Source organism: Hipposideros armiger, unplaced genomic scaffold, assembly GCF_001890085.2.
Source record: "Hipposideros armiger isolate ML-2016 unplaced genomic scaffold, ASM189008v1 scaffold_1410, whole genome shotgun sequence".
Taxonomy (NCBI): domain Eukaryota; kingdom Metazoa; phylum Chordata; class Mammalia; order Chiroptera; family Hipposideridae; genus Hipposideros; species Hipposideros armiger.
Genome location: NW_017732760.1, coordinates 150744 through 175529, shown reverse-complemented (window position 1 = coordinate 175529; position 24786 = coordinate 150744). Strand labels below are relative to the sequence as shown.

At 38.2% G+C, this 24786-nt stretch overlaps 1 protein-coding gene across 1 annotated transcript in view; it reads left to right on the top strand.

Annotated features, from left to right (window-relative positions):
* The first annotated feature begins 2751 nt into the window (after positions 1-2751).
* Positions 2752-24786, top strand: part of ELOVL2 (ELOVL fatty acid elongase 2) — a 68397-nt gene continuing 46362 nt past the window's right edge. The window contains exon 1 of the mRNA XM_019633791.1: positions 2752-2845. Coding sequence (XP_019489336.1) covers positions 2843-2845 — 3 coding nt within the window. The 5' untranslated portion in view covers positions 2752-2842. The remainder of the gene's footprint in view (positions 2846-24786) is intronic.

Sequence of the window (24786 nt, the reverse complement as noted above, 5' to 3'; positions counted from 1 at the left end):
GGATAATTCAAAGCTTAAGATTTCTTTTCACATGTTAACCTGGTATGCTTTTGAAGGTATAGATGACTTCAATGGCACAATTCCTGCAAGCAAACAGCAGAATACTTAGAGGCTAGTTGCCATGCTTTTTTTTTTTCTCCCTTAATGTTGTTAGAAAAAAATAGCCAGAACTTTCCCAAAATAGACAATGGACTTGAATTATCAAAATGTGGTCCATCGGCCACCTGTCTGCATCAGTATCATTTGTGAAGTTTGTTAAAAATTTGTATTCCTGGTCTGCACCTGAGACCACCTGGATGGGTTCCAGGTGTCTGCAGTTGATTAACTCCTGATGTGCAATTTATACACAATAATGTCTGGGCGTCGCTATCTGGATTAAGAATTCACATTCTACTACATCAGATGAATGATGCAGTGAAATTCAGATCCCTTATTTTTATCATTCAATATCCAAAGAATCAGTTCTCCTTCCATCATTATATATTTGATCCCTTTTACCCTCATAAAAAAATGAATAAAATAAAATTAATTAATTAATTAATTTAAAAATATTCAAATAATGTGGAAGCTATGTTAACGGCTTTAAAAATACAAAATAACACATATAAAAACAAAATCTGGAAAATGAAAACAAAAAAAATAAAAGGAAAAAAATCATTCCCTAATACCACTATGGGAGGTGAGGGGGGACACTTAATATTTGGTGAATATTTGGGTGAATTCCTTCCAGTCTCTGGATGTCATAATATGGACCATCATACATTCTGATGGCAGAGGCCATGTTTGTGTGTCGATTTTTGTATTCCCAGCTCTTACCACAATGCCTGACAATGGATGCATCCAAATATTGTTGAATGAACAAAGTGAATGAATGACTGGAATTGGCATCAAATTGTATATTTGGTTTTGGCCATATGGACATTTTTTATAAAAACATGCCAGCATTAAATAGAATATCACTTTCTGATTCCCACAGGCATCAGATCAATAATATCAATAACTAATATTTTGCACGAGGCATTTTTCTAGTGTTTTACCCACATTAACTTAATCCTAATGATAATATGTAGTATAAATGTTATTTTTATCCTCATTTTATAGATCAGGAAATGGGAGCACAGAGGGGTTAGGTAACTAGTCCAATATCACACAGCCAGTATGTGACAGGGCTGATTCCCAAGCCCACTGACAATGAGATTTAATGAGGCTTGGTTAACAAATACCTACCTGTTTGTGGTCTAAAGTTACCCACCCCTTATAAGCAAATACATATGTACCTGATGAGCACTCCAACCATAGGAAACTCTAAATATTAGGTGATCATATGATAATTAAGACTTAGACCTGGCACTTCTGTGTTAGATCTCTGAATGTTAGGTCTCAGAGACCTTGACTTATAGAAACATGTCTGCAAGAAAACAACAAAATGTCTGTTAGCCTGCACCTGCAGACAGAGTCAAACTTACGATAACAAAAAACGCCACAAAACAGCTACTGGCTTGCAGGCAGTCAGCATTTTCTGTTCAAATAATGCTACCCTGTCAGCATCGCCCCTATAAAACCCTCCTCACCTCCTCCTTCGGGTCTGTAGTCTCTTTAGACGCAGTCCGGGCTGTAGCCTTCTTTGCTCCGCCAGATAGACGTTCTCGCTCTCACAATAAAACTTTAACTTGCCTGACTGTGCATGTTCCTTTACCAGCCGACCTGTCACTCTGTTTATTCACTCTGCTACTTTACAAAACTGCACATATGTGTGCATTACTTCAAGTGTGAAATGCTCAGTTTATGTTGCAGGTTCCTCTGAGGACATCCATATACGATATTCCTGACTCCAATAAACATGTTTACTTGGCTTGCATTTCAGTTTACCTCATTGGCCACATAAAAAATAAAAATAAATAAAAATAAAAAATCCCCACACATTCTTAATACTAAAAAAGAGTAAAGGTCACGTAACACTCACACGTCTGCCTTTCCTGACTTCTTTCACCTTGGTCGACAAAAATAAAATTAAAAATTAAAAGCCCAGGATCTAAGATCCCATACTTTTCTGTTCACAAATAAGTGTTAAAATAACCATTGGTGGCATTAGCCCCTGGAATAAAATCCTGTGGCGATAGCATCGTGTAAGAAGGGGAATCTCCTGCTTAGACTGATCAGCTCTCTACCTCATCCCTAACGGAACCTGGCTGATCCTTATATCTAAACCACCCACATCCTGCAAGCGTGCATGAGCAAGAGCGATTCTCCTTTCACCGTGTGCTTGAAAGCCACGGAGCCCAACTAATAGCAGGACCAGTGTCCTGGCCCTCTACATCCTGGTCCTCCCCCAATGATTCCGCAGCCATCGCAGCCTTCAGGGGACAGGACAGAGGCGCGTGGAGAGCTGGTCCTCGCCGAGGCTCCGCTAACGTTGAGCTGCTGCGCGCGGCACAAGCCAGCTGGGCCTGCAAATCATCGCCCTCCCAGCAGGGGGCGCCGCGGCCGCGCAGGGGAAGCCGGGCTCCCGGGAGGGGGCGCGCGAGGCCGCACGGGACCACCGCCTCGCCTGTCCGGCCTCTCCCCTGCTGCCCTCCTCGCGTTGCGGCCAGCGAGGCCACGGCTAGGGGAGGGGGCGGAGAGCGGCGGGGGCCCGAAACGGCCCTGAGCCTCCGAGCGCCGCGCGGGAGTGGCGCGAGCCCGAGGGGGCGGGGAAGCGCGGGCGGGCGGGCGGCGTGCGCGCGCTGGGCGTGGGCGTGGGTGGGGGTAAGTCGAGCGGGCGCCGCGGAGCGCGGGGCAGAGGGACGCTGGCTACCCTGGACAGCGCATCGCCCGCCGGGTCGCCGCGCCGCCGCCGGGGATCATGGTGAGTGGGACCGCGCACGGCCGCCGCCGCTCTTTCTTTCTTTCTCTCTCCACCGACGCGCTGGGCGGGAAGGGGCCGAGCGGGCGGCGGCGCGGGAGCTGCGGATTCGACCGCTGGAACCCGTCGCTGTCGGCGGGCCGGGCCAGCGCGGGTCTGGGGAGGGGGCGGTGAACGTTTGGGCTGAGGACGCGCGGGCCCGGGCCCGCGGGTTTCAGGCACTTTGTCCGGGTCCCGTCCTGGCCCCTCGGGGCGCCTGCTCGCTTCCAGTCCCCTGTTGCATGCACGCGGCCGGCCGTCGCCAGGGATGCCCGACGAAACCGCCCGCTCTTGCGGTGGCCTTGCGGGCTCGCAGCCCACTGCCTCCTTGCCCCCCGCACACGCTCCCAGCCCACAACCCTGCGGCGCCAGGCGTGGGGAACGGCGTTTCCCTCGCGCGGTACCGACCCTGCGTAGGGAAATTCTGGGGTTTGGGCTCTAACGGTTGAATTCATGCCTCCTCGCCTCTCTGCTCCGTGCCTGCAACCCCGGGGGTGTGTCAGTGTGCTTGCCAGTGCCTCCCTGGGTCTGCACAGTGCTGTCAGGGGGTAGGTTTCCATTCGTGTACGGGGATGGAGGGGCCTCTGGTGTGTTCTTTCCAGCAATTACTCCCTCTCTTTCCCAGTTTTCCAGGCCACTGTTCGACTCTGAATTTATAATGCTTTGTGCTTGGCATTAGCTCTGTTCGGGGCCGGGGTAGGGTGGAGTGTGTGTGTGGGGGGGGAGTGAGGGGTCTGTCGGGGTCCGTAGCCCATGGTTTGCTTGAGGGTTTTGGCAGCAGAGCCTGGATCTGTGACTAAAAAAGAGAAAGCGTGTTGTGCCATGCTCAAAGGACCAGTCAGTCCTAGGCAAACTGTGAAGCCCACATATGTCTTCAGTGGTCCATATTTTATTTTTGCTCCTCTCCTCCCTCCCATATGGTTTACTGTCCACTTCAGGGCTGGTTAAAATATGCTAACCTCCTGTCCTTTCCCCACTCCAGCTGACACTAATCAGTCCTAGATTTTGCCCCCTCTATCCTTTCAGATACACACTATCTACCTTATTACATGTGAAGCCTTTCCTGGCCACTTTATCAAAATCCCAGCCTTTCCCACCCCACCCACCACAGTTCTTATTCCCCTTGACTGCTTCATTTTTTCCTCTCTTCAGTTTCTAATATTTAACATACTACTGATTTTGTTTAACTTGTTTATTGAATGTGTTCTCCACCAGAATGTAAGTTTCAGGAGGGTTGAGATTTTTGTCATTTTGTCCTCTGCTGTATTTCTAGTACCTGCAACAGAGCCTGGCACATGCTAAGTGCTCAACATGTTTTTTTTTAATTAACCCAATAAAGCAGCATACTTTCTGCTAATGAAGAAATGGGAATCAGCAATGCAACTTCAAGGATCATCTATCTAATTGACAGTTGTAATGAGGAGAGTCTCAGTGAAGTTAGAGGTGGGATTCTCTTGGAAAGAAGGGAGTCAATTTGATGGACCTCAATAATAGGAATATCGAGTGGCAATCTATTATGCCTGGGTCTGTCACTTCATACCCTTGACACCTTGGCATGTGGTGGACAAAACATTTCTAGGGCTAACTGGTTCCAGTCTAAACCATTGTTCCAAATTATTGTGAATTGTAATGAGTAAGGAAACAAGGCCAAGGATAACTCCTTAATTGTGTGGAAGAGTTGTGGAAATTAACCCAAAAGAGCCAAAATAAAGAGCAAACTATTATAAGCTCTACCCTATACAATTGTGATACTTCCTCTTTAGATAAGCATTTCTCAGAAACTTTGGTTCTTCAAAGGAGTAATTTTTATAAATATGTCCAAATCCAAGTCACCTCATTTAAAAAAAATGAGGCAGGGTCAGGGTTAAGTTAATAAATTAGTGGGTCAGTCAGAGAGACACCCCTTTGAATCCATGTCCAACATGAACAGTCTCACTATGTCTCTGCTAATTAGTCTTATTCCAAAACAAACGTTTTCCCTTGAAATTCCCTTTTGTTTTTCCATTTCCATAGTGTAAATTGATGGCAATCCTTGTTTTAAGCCTGGGGTAATGTTTTTATATAATTTAATATAATTGGCTTGATAAAATTGACGTGGGCAAGTTTCTGAAAATGATGTAGTTATACACATACAAGTTCAGTGGTTTTGTGATTACCATCTAGTCCAGATAGGTGGTAGAAATTAAAGGTAAAAAGGAAAGAAACTTAAGTTTGTATTTAAAATTAAAACCAACCAAACATAAATAAAAAACACCTTATTCTTTTGATCCCAATTTATATTTGTGGGAGATTAAGCTATGTTATGATTCCAGTCAAAATATCAAGCCATTTTTTTCTTTCTAGTCCTCAAAAGTGTTGCGTTTTCAAGGAGTACAAAAATCTCCCTTTAAAGTGTCCTGTTGGGTAAGTTTAATTTTTAGTTCTTCAACAAAAGGTTGCAATTTCATCCAGCTCCATCCAAAACATTTAAATCACAGTTTGGGAAGTTCAGGTGCCTTCCTAGTTTGAAAGAGAGTATTTAAAATTTAAGTGGATCCATGTCATATGTCTAAGTATATTTAGAAAACTGGGCCCGGCTGCTCAGGGTTGTGCCCACTATCATCTCTGTTGTGCCATCTAATTTGACAGGTTCGGATTTTTAGAAGTAGACATTAATAAAGGGCAAGAAGTTGCATTGGAAACGCTTAGGCCCAGCATGGCGAAAATATTCCAACATCAGTAGCTCATAACACTAAAGTTACAAATTTACACATTTGTATTTTCTCTTAATCAAATTAGGACATCACTAGTAAATCACTGACTCAGACAATGAACCATTCTAATAAATTGTTAGCTTTTTAAATAGTTATATTTAAACTAACAATGTAATAATTGCAGAGTATACATTGTTCTGGAATTGATGATATGACAATTTAGAGCTTGAGATCTGGGTCAGTCATGAGTTTGAATCCCAATGCCAACAGTTAACTATGTGACCTTGGGCAGATTAACTTCTTTAGGCCTGAGTTTTTTCTTTTGTAAAAGAAGACTAATATTTTCTAAGGTTGTTGGAACAAACAAGGTGATGCACTTAACATGTCTAGCATAATGCTTAGAGTGCTCAGTAAATATTAACTATTATAATGACGTGTTCTTTTTCTCCTGTATCTGTTTTCAGTTGAGACACGTCAGGATGATGTCTGTGATTAACCTCATAGTTCCCTTCCCCTTATGTGACCCTAATACATATCTAGTATTGCTCCATATCAGTCAGCAGTGTCCAGTAGAAATACAGTGAAGCCACATAGTCATTTTTCATTTTTTAGTAGTCACATTAAAAAGTAAAAAGAAACAGGTGAAATTAATTTTAATATTTTTCATTTAACCCAATCCATGCAAATATTATTTCAACGTGTAATCTATGTAAAAAAATATTAGGGAGATATTTTACATTTTTTTATATGAAATCTTCAGAATCTGGTGTCTATTTATACTTTCAACACATTCAGTTCAGGCTAGCCACAATTTCAATAGCCACATATGCTAAGGGTGCTGTACTGGACAGAACAGCTCTAAATGATACACATCTTCCAAATTTACGTCTTATCTACTAGACCCTTTCCACTCTTGAGAACCTTACTGCCACCTTAAACCTAGCATTACGAAAAGAAAGCTCATCTTTCAGACTCTCCTCTCTGTTCCCTTTTGCTGTTAGTAATTCCACCAGCTCTCAAGTCTACTGTGTCTGAAATCTGATTCTTACTCTTTTTTTATATTGTTTATTGTAGAATATTCTCATATTTTTACTTGAAAATATCTTTGTCTGTTTTCCTTTCCTCACCAGACCCTTTTCCACTATTCTTGCCTTTTCCACAGGCTTCCTCTTTTATGGTCTCTTTGTTTTTAACATTTTTACTGTAAATTTATTTCTTTAAAGCCAGATTCATCATTTTCATATAGTAACTTGATGCTGGGGGCTCTAGTCCTAATGTGTTTCAAAGCTTCTCCCACTTCCCTTCTTCCCTCCCTGCCTGCCTGTCTTGAGAAATATAGTTCTCTCCTGAAATCACTGTTGTCTCCATTTTTTCATCAGCTCTTTTTCATGTTGTCATGAATGCTTTCTATTTTATAGCTTCGTCCAATGCTAAACACCTTTCCTTTCTCAAGTATCCAAAGAAATATAATTACTTTAACTGATATCTGATAGTAAAAAGATCCATCTAAGAAAAGAACATTTAAAGGAAGGAGACAATAAACCATGGAAAGGGAAAATGAAATTATTAGAGCTTTATATCTACTTTTCAAGAAATATCAGAGGACCTAAGTAATAATAATAATAGCAACAACAACCACAACAGTGATGACACTTTACGTTTACTCAGTGTGTTATAGGAAACAGAGCACCTTCTCTGCCTCGTGAACAAAGGCACAAAACAGAAGAATGGCGCTGGACCCCAAGTCAACAAACCTGGGATCTAGTCCTGGCTTTATTACTGACTAGCTCTGTTTCCTTAAATCAAGTCAGAGACGCAATTAACTCATCTGCAAAATGGGGTATTTTTTGCAAGATTGTTTTGTCAGAATTAAATGGGGTCTGTTTCCTGTGGCTGTAAATTTCCCTAGAGAGTTGTATGGCTGCTTTTTTAACACCTTCATAATTAGACCTGCCGTAAACACTCTATTGAAACTGGAACTTGCCCTCCCATATTTACGTGATCCCCTTTACTGCTTTTTTTCATAACACTTATAACCTAAATATTTACTCATTTACATAGCACTTGAAATCTTCTAATAATTTGCTTATTACGTTATGTGATTTTTGTTTATCCTTTCCTACCTGAATGCCAACTTCATGAGGACAGAGATTTTTGTTTGCATTGTTTAACGATGTATCTCTAGGCTGATGCCTGACATACAATAAATGCTGAATGACTGTTTGCTGATAAAGTGAAGGCTGGTTCCCAGTGCTGTGCTCTTTTCTCTATATATCCCATTTACCATTCGTAAAGGATAAATTGGAAAAATGAACATTTGCTTTGCAAACATATCCATAGTACAATTCTTTCAAAGAACAATATCTCTTTGATGCATTTAAATTTTTTAAATTTATCACAATTCACCTTAGGCATGTTTCAGTAATACAGCTGCTTCATCAATGCATATATGGCTGTGTAACCTTTTAGTAAATGATGATGTGTATGTGTCCCTATAACCATATTTACACTTCAGAATCATATTTATGAAAAGGGACAGGTTAGGTCATTGTTTTTAAATAACAAAACCCATCATTCCATCGTAAGTCCTTATATATGCGTTTCTATAATTATATTTGCATTTCATAATATAAATTTGTAGACAGGGCTAGGTTATGTTATTTTTATATAATAAAATCTATAATTATAGCATTAAGTTACTAAAATTAAAAATGAACATTTATCTTAATAGTAATATAAACAAAGCTATGATTCATGAATTTACTGAGTAATTATTTTTGTTTTACATATATTGTCTTTTTTGGCTTTTAGCTATCACTTAAATACAAGTTTTATAATATGTTGTATTTATTCAGTTAAATGTTCTTCAGTGCACATGTTATCTCTCTTGACACCTCACAAACAACTTTTGAGAGAGGCAAATCTTGTATCAGTTATACCTACTTTACAAGTGAGAAAATTGAGTTTCAAAGAAGATAGGTGATTTACACAAGATCACATACTGGAGGTAACAAAACCAGGTACAAACCTTCTGATTCCAAAAAATATCACCTCTTCGATTCTGTATAGCCTTATCTATGAGCCATTGTAAATGTTCTTTTCTTATATAAATGTGATGAAAGCAATAGCACTTTTCCCCATTATTATAGATGAGAATGGAAAAATCAGAATGACTTCCCCATGTAGTTTCATTCCCATGAATTTTAAGAATAGTTAGATGGCTATATCTATCTATATATATCTATATATTTAAACATACTATTAATAAATATATAACACTAAAAGGTTCACTTCGTATATACGCGTATGGAAAATGGAGCATGCAAGGGACAGTATCATTTTAAATGGTGATTATGAATAACATGTAAATATCAAACTTAATCTACTTACCAGTATAATAAATAGGGAATACACAGGGGAAGTAAAGTAGTCACTGTTCTTAAGTAGAATGACTGCAGTATTACGACATTGACCAGAGAAACCAGTGGTAGCTTTGCACATAAATTTTTGTTTCATAAGGAGTTCATCATTTGTGTTTATTTCTACAACTTTAAAGATGTAAATTATTTTTCTATATGGTTAAGCAGAATTTGGTTAATAGAATCTTTGAGTTTAGAGATATCATGACTACTTGGGGGAGGGGCTTATTTTTTTGTCAGGGTCAAAGTTTGTTGACTCTGACACTGAGGAATTAGATTAAAAATTAACTCAAGCCTTTAAAGAAGAAATCGGAAGGTGTCCATAAGGCAAAAATAAAAGGCCATTTTCACTGTTGCTGAAAAATCAGTTCTGATCAGCTGGTGTTCTTCTCTGCCCCTGGGTGGTCTGTGCCATTCCCCTACCCACCTCCCCCCCCCCCCAGACCAGGGAAGAAAGAGGAAGTCTATCCTTTGATCTTCACTGCTCCCGTTCTAGAGACTTTCCTTAAATTGTTACAGGGAACATTCATTCTCTTGGAGCTGGCAGCTTCCTTGATTTTTGGAAATGCAGATTTCATGACTTTTAATGTCAGTAGTAAAGTTATACTTAAGAAGGAGTGTGCTTTGGACTGTCAGAAAAATACTCAGTTGGCTGAACTTTCCCTTGGGGCAACCTCGTCAGTGGCACTCAGAGACTATTTATTTCACATCCCTTTCTCCACAGGCGGGAAATTGTTATTCCTTTGTATTTTCAAGGAAGGCATTACCCCCTTTCCTTTGGCATGTGTCACAAATTATTTTGATATTTACTGCCTGAAGTTTGTTTCAAACTCACCAGCACAAAGCAAGCACACTAGTCTGTCTCAGTGTTGCATAAGCCGTTTCTCCATTAAACAGTAGTATGGTCACTACATCAACCCCTTAATAAAGGTCCTGCCACTGCTACTAAAATGCTGCAATGTACCTTTTGTAAATTAGGTTTACTAGATCATAAATATTTTTTTTTTATGATTCGAAAAGTGGAAATGTCCCTGTCGTAATATATTTCTGAAAAGAACGTTAGTCTTACTAGTGCTTGCTTCATATAAGATAGAAGTGTCTGTAATAATCTTAAGTCCTTTGTGCAAACTTTGGACTCAATAGATCCAACTAATTTGCACTGGTTCTTTTGAAGGAAAGAGGTATGCTCGCTACATTGAGTACCACATTGTTTAAAATCGATAAGCAAGGAGACACAAAAGTAGATTGCCTCTAAACTTTTTATTAGATTCAGCACATGCTCAATAACTGGTAGTGTGCTAGGCACTATCAGTTTAAATATAACAGACAGTCCATGCTTCAAGAAATCTGTACAGTGAGAGAATCTTTTGTGTCCTCCAGTGCAAACATATTAACAAGTTAGTCGCTGAGCTTCAAGTTTCTTAGGCCAGTAAATGTGCTCTTATGTGTGTGTACCATTTTATCAATAAGACACACTTAGTCATTTTACTTCTGTATCATGCTAAGAATGTGGGGGTTTTTATGTCTTCATTAGGCCAAGAATGTGGTCAGGGCCATGAGGTGGCTGGTAATTGAAGAGCCAAAATCATCAGAATTGATAAAGCCGAAATCAAGATTTTGTCTGTGTGACACCAGAGTACTCAGAAGACGAGTCAATTCAGTGAGAGGAGCCAGTTGTCTGAGAAGTAGAATGAGTTGAAGAAGCATGAAATTAGGAATTGGCAGATATGTTTAAATACACATTCCCAGACTGGCCGAAGCCAGACCTACTGACTAAGACTCTCAGTGAGGGGCCTTAGAGTCTGCATGCCCGGAATCAGGTTCACACAGATTTGGAATCTAGTGCTGGAGGGGCTCGAGGGGAAGGAGGGATTACTTTCCAGCAAAAACATTTAGTATGTGCTTCATGAAGGAGTTGGGATCAATGCTGGATCTTGAATAGGTTGCGATTTGGATATGTAGGAAAAGGGAGGAATGTAGAATTGAACAGAACATTCCATTTTATGGAAATAAGTGTGTAAGGACCCAGGAAGTAATAACACATATATTTGAAAAACACTATACTATGAGCAATTTATGGACAAGGCCATGTTTTCACAGAGCCTAGCATAGATTAGGTGCTCAATAAATGTTTTTTAAATTTGTGAAGGCTATGGGCCAACCAGATTATAGTATGGATCAGTTAGATTTTGAAGTCTTGAATCTGAGGCTAAGAAGTTTCTTCTAGATTTTATAAACCAGGTTTTTATAATGGAGAGTCAAATGATGACAGCATCATTTAGGAAGATTAATCTGGTTCCATAATATCTGGGGCTGGGAGAGCCTGCATAAGGAAATTATAAAGGGGATGAACTAATATGTCAGTTCTTCTCACTTATTTTCATGTTGTCAACTTTTGAAAACTTATCTTTAACCACGTACTCCTGAGTTCAATTTTCTATCTCATCATAAAATATGTATAACACATAGTAAAGATTGGGTCAAATAAGATAATATATATAAAGTCCCTCATAATATACTGCTAGCTGGTAGTAGATACTCAAAACTGGTGGCTGTTACCCACAGAAACTTATGTAATCATATCCATCATTAAACGCTAACTTTTTTCTCTATGCCTGGAATACAGTTTTTTTTAAATTAACTTGACTAACTTACATGTATTTATATTTTTAAAAATTCTCATAATCCTGTGATAATGGATATTAGTTTTCACATTGAGAACTTTTTTGGAGAGAATGAAAAAGGATAAAGATTTCATTCTCTGCTTTTTCTTTTTATTTTTTTTCTTTAGGCTACATGAGTTCTGTTAATGAGAAGAAAATCTAAACTATGTGCTTGTTTTAAAACAGTTTTATGAAGTAGATCTCATCTATAGATTCACTCATATTATAAAGCAGTGTATTTTGAAAATTGTTTCATGGATTTAAATCACGATTTTAGAAAATCCCAAGAGCTCAACATAATTAAATTAAACCTTAGCTGTTTGCCCAACTAACTACATCAAATTGCCTGTGTCTTGAGCTTCTTAATAGCACTTAATCTGTTCCCTTAACCCCTAAAAATGTACCCTACAAGAAAATATCGATTCTCTGCCTTTCCACTGGGTCATTATTTCAGTTGCTAAAATTCTAAATAGAGCAGGTTAATGGATATGTATATTGTATTGAAAATAACAAGGAAGGAGAATACATATATGTATTTAACTTTTCCTACTTTTTCCCTGTTAGTTTGGAAAGAGTGAAAATTGATTAGAAATTTAAATGTATGGGTAAAACCAAAACAAATAGACAACGTGGAACTTACTTTGTGTGATCTAGGAGGGAGTGGTCAGTGTTAGAAGAAGCTAAGATCAGGTGGGAAATTGGAAGACACATTGGACATGTCGAGAGTGGTGAATAGACCAGCCGGGCTGGTGTGCAGCTGCTGTGTGGAGGGCTGGTCCAGGCAAGGCTGGAGAAGAGCTTTGAACCAAACGGAATGAAATCTCTGGGTTTCTGGTGAAAGTCCATGAGGCTCGCTGGTGTAAAACTCTTTCTACCTGGTAGACATTTTGTCTTGTATGGCTTGACTCCCTATCAGTTCATTTTTACATAAAATAGAATAATTACACCCTCAATTCATGAGTCACTTTAGAGGAACTTTCCACAGTGTCCCTAATGATGGTAATCATAATACCATATATTTGCATAATACTTCTTAATTTACAGAACACCTTCACAGCATCATCTCAGTTGCATGTTATTTAGTTTGTTGCTTTTTCTTTTTATCTTAGTTTACTTGGTTATCATTTATCTACCCCACTGCAATATAAGATCTATAAGGGCAAGAACTTTGTATGTATTGTTTACCACTGTAATTTCAGCACTGGAATGGTGCCAGCACATAATAGACACTCAAAGAATGCTTGTTGGATAAATGGACAAATGTGTAAAGTAGCTTTCTCATGTTTGAGGAAACTGAGACTCAGAGATTACTTTATTCAATCATACAACTGGTACATGGTGGATTGGGGATTCGGACCCACTTTATACCTATGTCTCTCGTCTTCTACTCCATTGCTTGTTTCATTATACCAATTAGCTTTCTTGATACTCATGGTATTTTCAGCAAGACACACAAACCATAAAAAGTGACAGGTTTGATCATATAAAATTTTAAATTTTGAGATGACAGAAGATACCATAGGCAGAGATAAAACAAACAACAACAACAAACAGGCAACAGACTAGGAGAAGAAATTTGCAGTCCATATAGCAGTATAGATTGTTAGACATACAAATGACTTATAAATCAATAAACAGAAGATAAGCAATCCACTAGAAGCATGGATAAGAGTTATTAAATGGCATCTCACTGAAGAGGAAATCTGCACAGCCAAAAAACATTTAAAGACATGCACAACTGCAGTAGTAATAAGGAGATGCAAATTAAATCCATTCCACACCCATGAACTTGGCAAAAATTTAAATGCTAACAGCAGCAACTCCCATGAATTTTTTATAGCAATATGGTAGTTTTTGCTAAAATTAAAAATGTATTCCCCAAACAATATAACAATTCTACAACTAGATTTAGTCCCAGAAAAATTCTCACTTATGAACACAAGAACATTAGTATAAAGCAATGTTGTTTGTAATAGCAAAAACTGGAAACAACCTAAAATATCTATCAGTAAGGAAATGGCTAAATAACAATACAGAATATTCGTATGATGGAATATGTATGGCAGTTACAGTGAATCTACTGGATCCACATGGCTCAACATGATAGATCAAACTGCAGAAAGATAACTGGGATGTCATATATATATATATATATATATATGTATATACACACACACACACACACACACACAAACCAGTACTATTGTTGTGAATATCTGTGTATAAACATATAAAAACCTGGACAGGAAGGCTTGACATCAAATTGATTACAATAGTTATATCTGAGGAAGTAACAAAGATGCAGGATTAGGGAGATGTGCCAAGGGAATGACAGCTTTATCAGTTGTATTTTATTTCTTAGTTCCCAGCACCTAGTAGGTATATTCAATACATAGTTATCGAATTAATTTTAAAAGATTTGAAACAAATGTGACACAACTTTAACATATGTGATGTATTTATATTACCATTCTGTATATTTTATGCCTTTACATTTTTTCCCAAGTTAAAATAGGTTTGGATTTGGGATCTGCAGTAGAGTCTCTGGTCAGAGATCTCGTAGGTATAGCACGGGTAGGACAGATGTGCTGTAGACCACAGGGCAGGAGGGCCTTCTGTCGTTTTCTTAAACCCTAATCCTTTCTTCTTGGCTGCCTGGATCAATATCTGAAAGGCCCGACAAGGTCAGGCTGGGCATCCATGCAGTTTTCGAGAACTAAAGGACCTAATCTAGAAGGACCTGTTTGTCATTCTCAACATCAATTAAGGGAATAAGGACATTCCCCCATGTGCGAAAAGGGAGAGAATAGCCAAATACTAACAAAAATAGCAACTAATAACATTTTTTTCGTTCTTCCTATGTCCCCAAAACAGTTAAGAACCTTTCCTGTATTCAGTCATTCTCACAGCAACCCTGGGAGTTGGCACTATAATGAAACTAAGGCAAGTTGGGGAAGAAACCATACAAGAATAAAGAGAGCATTTTTACTCCAATTATATACCATAAATATGTGTTTCCTGATCAAGTCAGTTGTGAAGGACTTTTGAACCCACTGCATGTTGTATCCTCTCACCTTCCCTTCTCTAATAGCTGCTTTACCCAGTGTTGTCTTTGAGTATATTTATGTTGACCGCCCTTGGACCCCAGTGTTAAAACTCAAGCTGGAATTCTGTTACTCTCCTTTTTATACCACTACAGTTCCTTTTCTGATTTTTTTTAAAGGTATCACTGGTGAGACAACACTAATTAAGGAGGGAATGTTTCTCCTGTATAAGGTCCCCCTTCAGATTTTCCAAGTGTGACGGCAGTGGGAGATATAAGGATCCGATGATATGCCACTGAATTGGGTTTGAAAATGCAGAACACTGAATGAATGTCTATTAGCTTCTACTTAGTATACAGGCCTGTCATAGATGCTTTTACAAATATGAAATCATTTAATCTTCACAACACTGTGAAATTAGGATTATTTTTCTCATTTTATAGATAACGAAGATACTGCTCAGAGGCAATGTTTTGCCCAAGGTTATGCAGCTACTTAGCGTCAGAACCAAAGCGAAAACCCTGGTGAAACTCCCATTCTTTGCAACGAACCACTGAATGCCATGCTATTTAACCATAGCCTTAAGTGACCTTCCCTCCCACCCAAGACACAGGATCAGCTAAAATTAACCACCACCTGAGTGAGTGGCAGGAATCGACAGCCTTTTGAGCAATGGTGGTTCCTCATTTAATAGCTATGAAATTCGGCAAGTTGCTTTACTTCTCTAAGTCTTTCCTGATCTGTCAAAGGAGATGAAAATACCTCTCTTATAGAGTACTTAAGAGAATTAAGTAAAATAATAGTATATAATATGCCCAATAAACACAATGCCCTGGTTAACACATTTTATTTGCATTTATTATTACTATTTTTATTGTCATCTGTAGTTTTTATAATGACATCAGTGACATTGTGGTAATTCTGAAATTAGGAATTCCTTGACTTTAAAATTAAAAAAAAAAAACATTAAAAAACAAGCTGCATGGCAGCTGTAGGTAACTAATGAGGTAGAATTTCTAATTCTTTTTTCTTTAATAAACCAATCAATAAATAGGAAAGAAAGGAAAAGAAAGCCTACAACCATGATTACGAATTGGAGACAGTTTACTCTTCTGATGGAAATCATTACTCTGAACTAAATCCACCGTGTCATCTATCAGCCTGTTTGTCCACACCTGCCCCTAGCCAACAATAAAATCTCTTTCTAAAAAGTGGCCAAACCGAAGAGTCAGATGAATAGAAAGTTAAATCAACAATAGTTTATCAGGGCAGCCATAACACGGGAGGCGTGCACTGTTCTAAAACAAAGACCTGTTTTAATCTATTATGGAGTTAAAGTGCTACATCCAAGTCCAAAGCAAGTTCAAATTCCCACAGAGGAAAAGACAGCCTGTAACCAAAGCAACTTATACATTGTTATGAAGATACTCTACAGTCATCATTTTGTTGATGGAAGAGAAGAAAAATCCATGTGTCTGTAGATTTTTTTCCCAAAAAAAAGCCCAAATTAGTCCCATTTGGAGGAGTGGTATTGGCAAAGTTTTTAGCTAGGCACGGGCAAAAGAAATTGGTTATATCAATAGAAATAGAGCTTCCATAGTAAGAGAGGGAATAGTTCTACCACATTCTGAAAATGTTCACTTCTGAGAGCTCTATTTAAAGAAAACAGATGTCGACAAACTAGAATAAATCCAGCAAAGAATTCTGAAGAAGGTGAGGGTCTAGAGCTCAGGCCACAGAAACGGACGTGTGTCTAATACCGCGTGTATTCAATCAGTGCTTGTGGAAGGAGGGAGGAAGGGAAGCAGGAAAGATCCAAGTAAGGACGAGAGGCAGGGAGAGAAAGGACAGCGGCAGAAACTGAATTTACTGAGGCTGTTTAGCTCAGGAAAGGGAAAGGCTTAGCGTGCAATGATGCCTAGCATCAAATATCTGCAAAGCTGTCACGTGGAAGAAAAATACTAGTTGTGTATGACTTCAGAACGAAGAACTAGGCATGATGGGTAACAGTTAAATGAAGATTTTTAGCCCAGAATAAGGAAGGGTTTTCTAAAAAACAAGGAACATTTAAAAATAGAATGTGCTACTTTGCAAAGCAGTGAGAAGTCTTTCTCTGGGGTTTTTCCAGCAAGGTGGGTGAATTTCTATCAATTACTATAGAAAGCAATTATTTCCAGGTTTGGATAGAAAGCTGAATTAGATGTCTATGATTCTCTGGCAGCCAATAAGCTGCTCCTTGGTTCACCTGAGGTTTAAAAAATTCTCGGTGTCTCCTTTGTGTTTCTATTCATAACAAAAACTCTGGAGCATGCAGTACTATATGCTTTTATAGTACTACGTGTTGGGAAAGAAATCATTATAAATAAACATGTTAATTTTCAATATATTTTAAGTCATTTTTCATAAAACATAGAAGGGTAAATTTAAGAAATGAAGATGTAAAGACATCAAAATTCTTCAAATATTTTCAAATATTTTATCTAAAGATATTAAATTTCTGTGCAAAAAAAGTGTATGCAAGCTACCCTTATGAGTTGCACATGAAAATGTTTTATTCTACAAGATTTTATCCTACGCTAAAATAATCATTGTTGTCATTGAGTTATATAGCTTTCTCGGTGAATATATTTAAGTGATTCCTATATTAGAGTGTTCTAGAGACTGAAGGAACAGCAAGCTACAGTGAAGAAGTGGGTGAAAATCAGACTACTCTTCAATCCTTCAAAGGAAAGAGATAGAGAAAGTAGCAAGAAACACACACACCACCACCACCACCACCACCACCACCGCCCACCTCTCCCCACCCCTCATTGTAAGGTTTTCCCTTCAGATTGTTACCAGCTGCTGCCTAATAAGTTTCTTGGTGGACTTAAAGAGTTCTGTTCTAATGAGAATGAACATAAAGAAATCCTAATAAACATCTTCTACCCACTATTCCTAGTTTATCTAGTGAAACAAACTAGGCTCTCTATGTAAGAATCAGTTTCTTGGTGGCTGTCCCAGAGATCTGTAATATAATACTTCATCCCCGAGTTCAGGATTAATGTATAAGAGTTGCCTTGTCCTTCTTGTTGCAGCCAAAAAGGATCACAAAGCATTTCCTAGCATGTGCTGCCCACTTATATCTTGGTAGCCTGGCACAGCATTATCTGACCTTTTTGCCCAGCTTGCAGCTAGCCTCAGGAGTCATTTACATTTTCAACCCTAGAGTTGTTTTAAGGTTATGCAAATAGGTTAGCCAGACTTTCTCCTTTAAGAAACACAGAAAACACGTAGTCTAACATCCTCTTCTTTAACTTTTCTAATATATTGAAATCCAACACACATTTATTTTCACACACTCAGACTAGTAAACTTTCAGTCTTGACTTCTCTGGAGACTAATTTTGGCCATGATTTGAGAAACTACTAGAACCACTAATCAAATAAGATCACTACTAAAGTGGAAGCCATGTTCTCATAGCTGTTGCAATTGCTACTTACATTGTATCTTCTTAAAAACATATCTGTATCAAGTATCTTCTTGAAGAAAACGCAGGAATGTTTCTCACCCACTCCTTCCCCTGCTCAGAGTCAATGCCCATTAGTATTAACTGAATTTATCCTTTCTTTTTTAAAGATTGGGAGGAAAACCACTATATATCATTTATAGCTGCATTAGCTGTAGTAGTTAACATTCTCTGTAATGATAGAATTCTAAAAAGCTATATTTAAAGGAAAAAACAAATAATATTTGAATGTAGAAAGGCTAAAGCTAGATGAAGACTTCTGCCAAGAAAATATTTTTACAATCATGAGATCATGAAAATAACAATTAGTGCACTTTGTGTTATAGATGTTAATTTGTTTCTGATAGATCAATGCACATGCTTTTAAAAGAAAATTTGGTAATATTTTCTTACTTATGACTTAAAATTGTTGTGCTTCTCATTCCATTTTAATTTTTATGACACATTTATAATTGTTTCAGATAGGCATTTATTCACTTTAAATTTTGTCTACCTCATTAATAGTTACAATAAAAAAAAGTTACACTGAAGATAAGCATTCAGAACTAGCTTGCATGCAGTTGAAGCTAAAAAATTATTGAATGAATAAAATCATTGAAGAAATCTAACTTACCAGACAGAAACTCAGTGTTAATTTAAAAGGCTGCAGATTTCAGTTTCACTGATTTCAGTTTTGTCTGCCCAGTTCATTACCAAATTATGCATCAGTTCGACACACTTTAGATACTGGTATTAGACATAAGTTAAAAATAAATTCATATAGTTCTCGCTTTATTATGTGTTTTGTATTTATTTCCAATAGTAGCTTCAAAATTTTCATACAGGCAAAGAATGGGACGGTTGTCTAGTTGGAAGCAGAGATGAAAGGTGGAGACTAGGGAGGGGGCTTGAAGCTTCTATTATTTAGCACCTTATAGAAAGTGGAGAAAACATAACAAAATGCTTTCTATTCTCTACTGAGTAGAAATGATTTATCAATAAGAAAAAGGATAGCAATATTTCATAAAAGTGCTCATTTAGCAGAGTTCAAAACAGTAGCTCAAGAACAACCCAGAAAGCAGATTGTGACATACAATGCTAATTTTTAAAATGGGGGTTAGAGACTTACATTTACATAATTCTCTTTATTTTGACACAATGTCTTGGCCAAGGCAATGAGCTTAGACACATATGGTGTATAATTATAATCAATCATTTTGTCGTCTTTTATCATCTGTAAAATAGAGTAATACTTGTCACCTCTTTCTTTCCTGTCCCCCTCCCATGAAGTTGTCTTTGACCATCAGCCCAGTGTTTTGGTTTTGGGACCCCACATTGGGCTGATGATTGAATATTGCTGAGCTAATTAAGGTGAATTAAAGTGATATCCCAGAAGATGCTCAAAATGAGATGAAATTCAAATATTGTAAATTAGTTTGTAAAACTCTAACCATCATAAAGGTCAAGTGGCCATCAAAAAAGGCCGTTTTAGTCACAGACAGCTCAGCCTGCATTTTGCCATTTAATGATTTATTTCCCTCTTAGAGCCTGTTAATGATGCTCAATTTGATTTGACATTATCTGGATTAAAATGCTAAGGGAAAGATATGATTTCCTTTACCTCTTAGAAAAGACGACACAGTGAAGTATGGATCAACTTGTCACTTTATGATAATGGACTGCCAAACAAAATATGTGATAAGGATTTTATTCGGAAAAATAATCTGGATTGCTCAGTAAATCTCCATATTGGTTAGTTTTATAGCTTGAAAGAAGGAAAACATAAAATAGTCTATCCATATGACTCACAGATTGTCTCTTGCTCCATATTAGCAGTAAAAGAATACATCTTTTGACTTTACCATAAATATACTGAAATACTGTGGACATTTTAGAATATATAGAAATAGATAGAATATATAGAAATAGTTAGAATAGATAGGTATGATAATTGCTTAAAAAGTTAGGCATAAAACCTGGCCTATGTTTTCTCCAAGAAACCTTTGAAAGCTCTCCTTTGTTTTCCCATTCAAGAGGCTCCCGCTTGTACATGCAGAATAGCCAACCTGCTTCCCCTCCGGTCAGTACTTGATAACCAGAGCACATACAGACAGAATCTCCTTTCATCCCTGTTGCTAATTGTGAAAGAGCTTTATTCTTCCCCATGTCCCCAAATTCAGAAACTGGTACAGTTCCAGGGTGTCCTGAATAGAGCTATCTGGCTTTGGATTAAATCTCCACAGAGTTTTGTATTCACTCACTACTTCCTGTGGAAGTAGAAGTTGTAATACTCATTGCAAATATCTTGAATTGCAATCTTAGCAGCGTTAGCTATTTCCCCTCCTCACATATTTACTATTGAATTACGGGATGACTTTATTTTCTAATTGTAAGATTGACACATTTTGTTTTCCTGTTAGCAAATTTCATTTTTACTCACTTGAAATTAAGGCAAGTTATTTAATATCTTTTAATTTAAGAGACCAGAATGTTATGAAAGAAATATGTGTTTGGCTTTATTTCCATACTCTTGGAGAGAAGGCCATAACTTGCAAAATGACTCAAAAGAAACTAATATTATATTCATTATTAAGAATATATATTTGTTTAATTAAATTTCAGTTTATTTAAACTTGGTAAATTTCTGTGTAACCAATGAATTTATTCACAAATCATTTAAGCCTTGTGAATATATTTTTAAAGTGTTTAAAATCTATTTTTGAGATTTAAGAAACCAGATATACTTACATCTTTGTTAACCAGGGACCATTCTGTGCCACAGAGATACATATCTGAGCAACAGTTCACAATACTTGGTGTCCTCTCCCCCGCTCCTCATATATACCCTCTGCTGTCCTCCGCCATGACATACACCCATACCCGGACAGTTGTTTCAAGAGTTCTCTTGGGGTTGTTCATGAATAATTCTGGTCAGTTACTTTGTGACATCTGTGGGGATAGCCAGTCCTCCTGTCTTGCTCAAATCCCCTTGTGCTAGGTAAGGCTGGTGCCACCATATCCACCAAGTACCCACCACTGCATCTGTGGACTGCTGGTTGCCCGCTGAGCGCTGCACTTGGCAGAGGTCACTGGTACTTAGATCAGGTGTCCCAGATTCTGCTGGGTACCAGATTCCATGCAGTATTCTGTGCAAAAAGTAAGGAGAATACCTGTCGCTTCTTTTTTAGTCTGTGTTAGATCACGAAGCACTCCTCTCTTGGAACCGCAATATCTATGTAAACGTAAGTACATCCTGGTTCTTTTTCAGCACTGCCCCCAGGGAGCTGAGCCATGAAGAATCCCAAGCAACAGACTTTTTACTTAACATTGCTGTTCATTCATGTCCAAAGCTTTGTTACTGGGACAACCTTGTCAGTATCTGACCACTCCACCAATACATCTCCTTGGGGTGGGTTACCTCCCAAATTATTGCCTGCTGCAAAGTGGGCTGCCCCACCAGTTTGCAGAGAATTGTGAAACCAAGAGGTGAGCCAGCAGCACCACTCATGAGGTATAGACAAAGCAGGTGACTGAAGGAGTGTACTCCCTGTAGTATACAAGAAAACTGTTTAAAATAATACTGAATTAGTAATTTTAAACATTGGTTTTTATCCCTTAAAAATCTAAACAAAGATATTTTAAGAGTTCTGCTAGTTGGTTTCCACTGAGTCGTGGGTCTCTACAATTTTGGAATTACTGACGTCTCAATATCCCTCTGCTTTAAAATACATTGACACTTTATCAAAGCTCTTTCAGTGTCTCTGTTCTCTCTTCCTACTCCCCAATACTTTACTTGCCATATGTATATTCATATATACATAACCTGATAACTCTCTAAACCTATTAAAGAAGAGTGTTGTCAAAAGAAAAAGAGGTCAAAAGTAGACCCCTGATGTTTGCTAATCCCATTCTTGGTATGATTTTGGCAAACTCATTTATTACTAAATGCATTCCACAAATGCTTATTGAGTGCGTAGTGTGTGCCAGATACAGAGGCTCTTGACCAGTTTGGGAGAAGGAGAGTGGTCAGGGAAAACCAAAAGATGGTTAGAGTCACCAGGCAGAAGGAAGAGAACACCCGCGATGGACTGGAGAGGGAGTGATGCACTGGGGGCGTCTGGTAACTAGGTGCCTGGAGCACAGAGTGCTCGTGAGGCATCGAAGGAGAGACAGGTCACAGAGTTTGGGCACAGTCAGCCAAGAACTTAACAATTATTTGATTTTTTAAAATTCCTCACATTTTGTGCCAAACAATGCAAATTGTTTCTGCAGCATCCAGCTGGATGCCAAGGGATTGAAGTTAAGCACATAGTGTATGTCTGGACTATCTTAGTGCAGTCCACCAGGAAGGTAGACTTTCCTACCTCTGAGCTCTGTACTGGGTTATTTGCATTGTATTAAAAATAACAATAACAAAGGGCCGGCCGAGTGGCCCAGTTGGTTAAGAGCTTGCTCAAGAGTGCGAGCTCTGAGCAACAGGGTCGCCAGTTCAATTCCCGGCCTGAGCTGAGCTGCCAACAGGTGGTAGGATGGCTCAGCTAAATTAAATAAATAAATAAAATAAATAAGTAAATAAATAACAATAACACTAGTAATGATAATTATTATTAATTAAAAATAATAATACCACTAGTAATGATAAAAAATAATGAGGTTGTCACTAGACTAGGCTTGCTTGGGGGCTGTGATTTTTGTATAATTTTAACCTACTAGGGGAAAAATACTGTTTTTACTTTTAACAAAGTGGTAATCTCACCAATAATCTGAAAGACTGCTGCAAACCCACTGAGGGAAGCCTTCACAGGTTTATTTGTTTTGAATGAAGAAAAACCCTTCTCTTATTGTGGGAATGACACCTTATTTCCGTGGTGTGGGTTAGTGAATAAAGCAGAGCGGAGTAACTAAAGAGCCGACCCTTCTTGTATCCTTCTGTGAGCCTCTCTGAAAGACATGTAGAGAAATATTAGAGTGGACAGCCACAGGTGTTCCTGATCTTTTGATGATAGTTAGATTTGGGTAGTTTAGAGTATATAATAGGAGATGCAAGATTTAACCAAACACTGCCAATTGCTGTTGAGAGTTGGGATGATTAGTATTTTTTCCAGCTTTATAGAGATATACATAATTGACATATAACATTGTGTAAGTTTAAGGTGGACAGTGTAATGCTTTGATACATTATATATTGCAAAATGATTACCACCACAGTGTTAGCTAACACCTCCATTTTATCTCACATAATTACCTTTTGTGTGCATGTGTGTGGTGAGAACATTTAAAATCTACTGTTAGCAACTTGTACATATACATATACTACAATATTGTTAACTATATTCACAGTGCTGTTTATTAGATTCCCAGAACGAACTTGTTAATCTTAGAAATGGGGCTTTTTGCTCTCCCTAGTTCCTCATTTCCAGCCCATGGTCACCACCACTTTTCTGTTTCTATAACTTCAACCTTTTTTGATTCCATGTATTTGTCTTTCTCTGTCTGACTTATTTCATTTAGTGTAGTGCCCCCAAGGTTCATCCAATTTGTCTCAATTAGAGGATTTTCTTCCTTTTTATGGCTAATATTCCATTGTATAGATATACTACAATTTCTTTATCCATTCATTTGTCAGTAGACACTTAAGTTGTATCTATGCCTTGGCTATTGTGAATATTGCTGCAGTGAGCATGGGTGCATAAATCTTTTCATTTCCTTTGGATAAATACTGGGAGTGGAATTGCTGGGTCATATATGGTAGGTCTGTTTGTTTTGTTTTGTTTTAAATTAAATTTGTTGGAGTAACATTGGTTAATAACATATTATTTGCAAATGTACCATTCTATAATACGTCATCTGTATATTGCATTGTATGATCACCATCCAAGGTCTAGTCTTCTTCTGTCACTATGTATTTGACCCATTTTACCCTCTTCACCCTCCCTCCACACCCCTTCCCCTCTGGTAACCACCATACTGTTATCTGTGTCTGTGAGTTTGTTTGTTTGTTTTTCTTGTTCATTTGTTGCTTTCTGTTTTATATTCCACATATTAGTAAAATTGTATGGTTCTTGTCTATTTCCATCTGACTTATTTCACTTAGCCTGATACTCTCAAGATCCATCCACGTTGTCACAAACGGCAGTATTTCATCTTTCCTTATGGCAGAGTCGTATCCCATTGTGTATATATACCACATCTTCTTTATCTAGTCATCCGTTGAAGGACACTTAGGTTGTTTCCATGTCTTGGCTACCATGAATAATGCTGTAATGAATATAGGGGTACATATATCTTTACGATGTTTTCAAATTTTCTGGTAGGTAACCAGAAGAGGGATTGCTGGGTCATAAGGTAGTTCTATTCTTAAGTTTTTGAGGAATCTCCAGATTGTTTTCCGTAGTGGCTGCACCAATTTACATTCCCACCAGCAGTGTATAAGGGCTCCTTTTTCTCCTCAGCCTCTCCAACAATTGTTATTTCTTGACTTATTAATAATAGCCTTTCTGGGCCGGCCAAGTGGCGCGATGGTTAAGAACTGGCTTGGGACGCCAGAGGGCCCCGGTTCGGATCCCACATATGAGGGCCAGTGACACTGCCCTCTACAG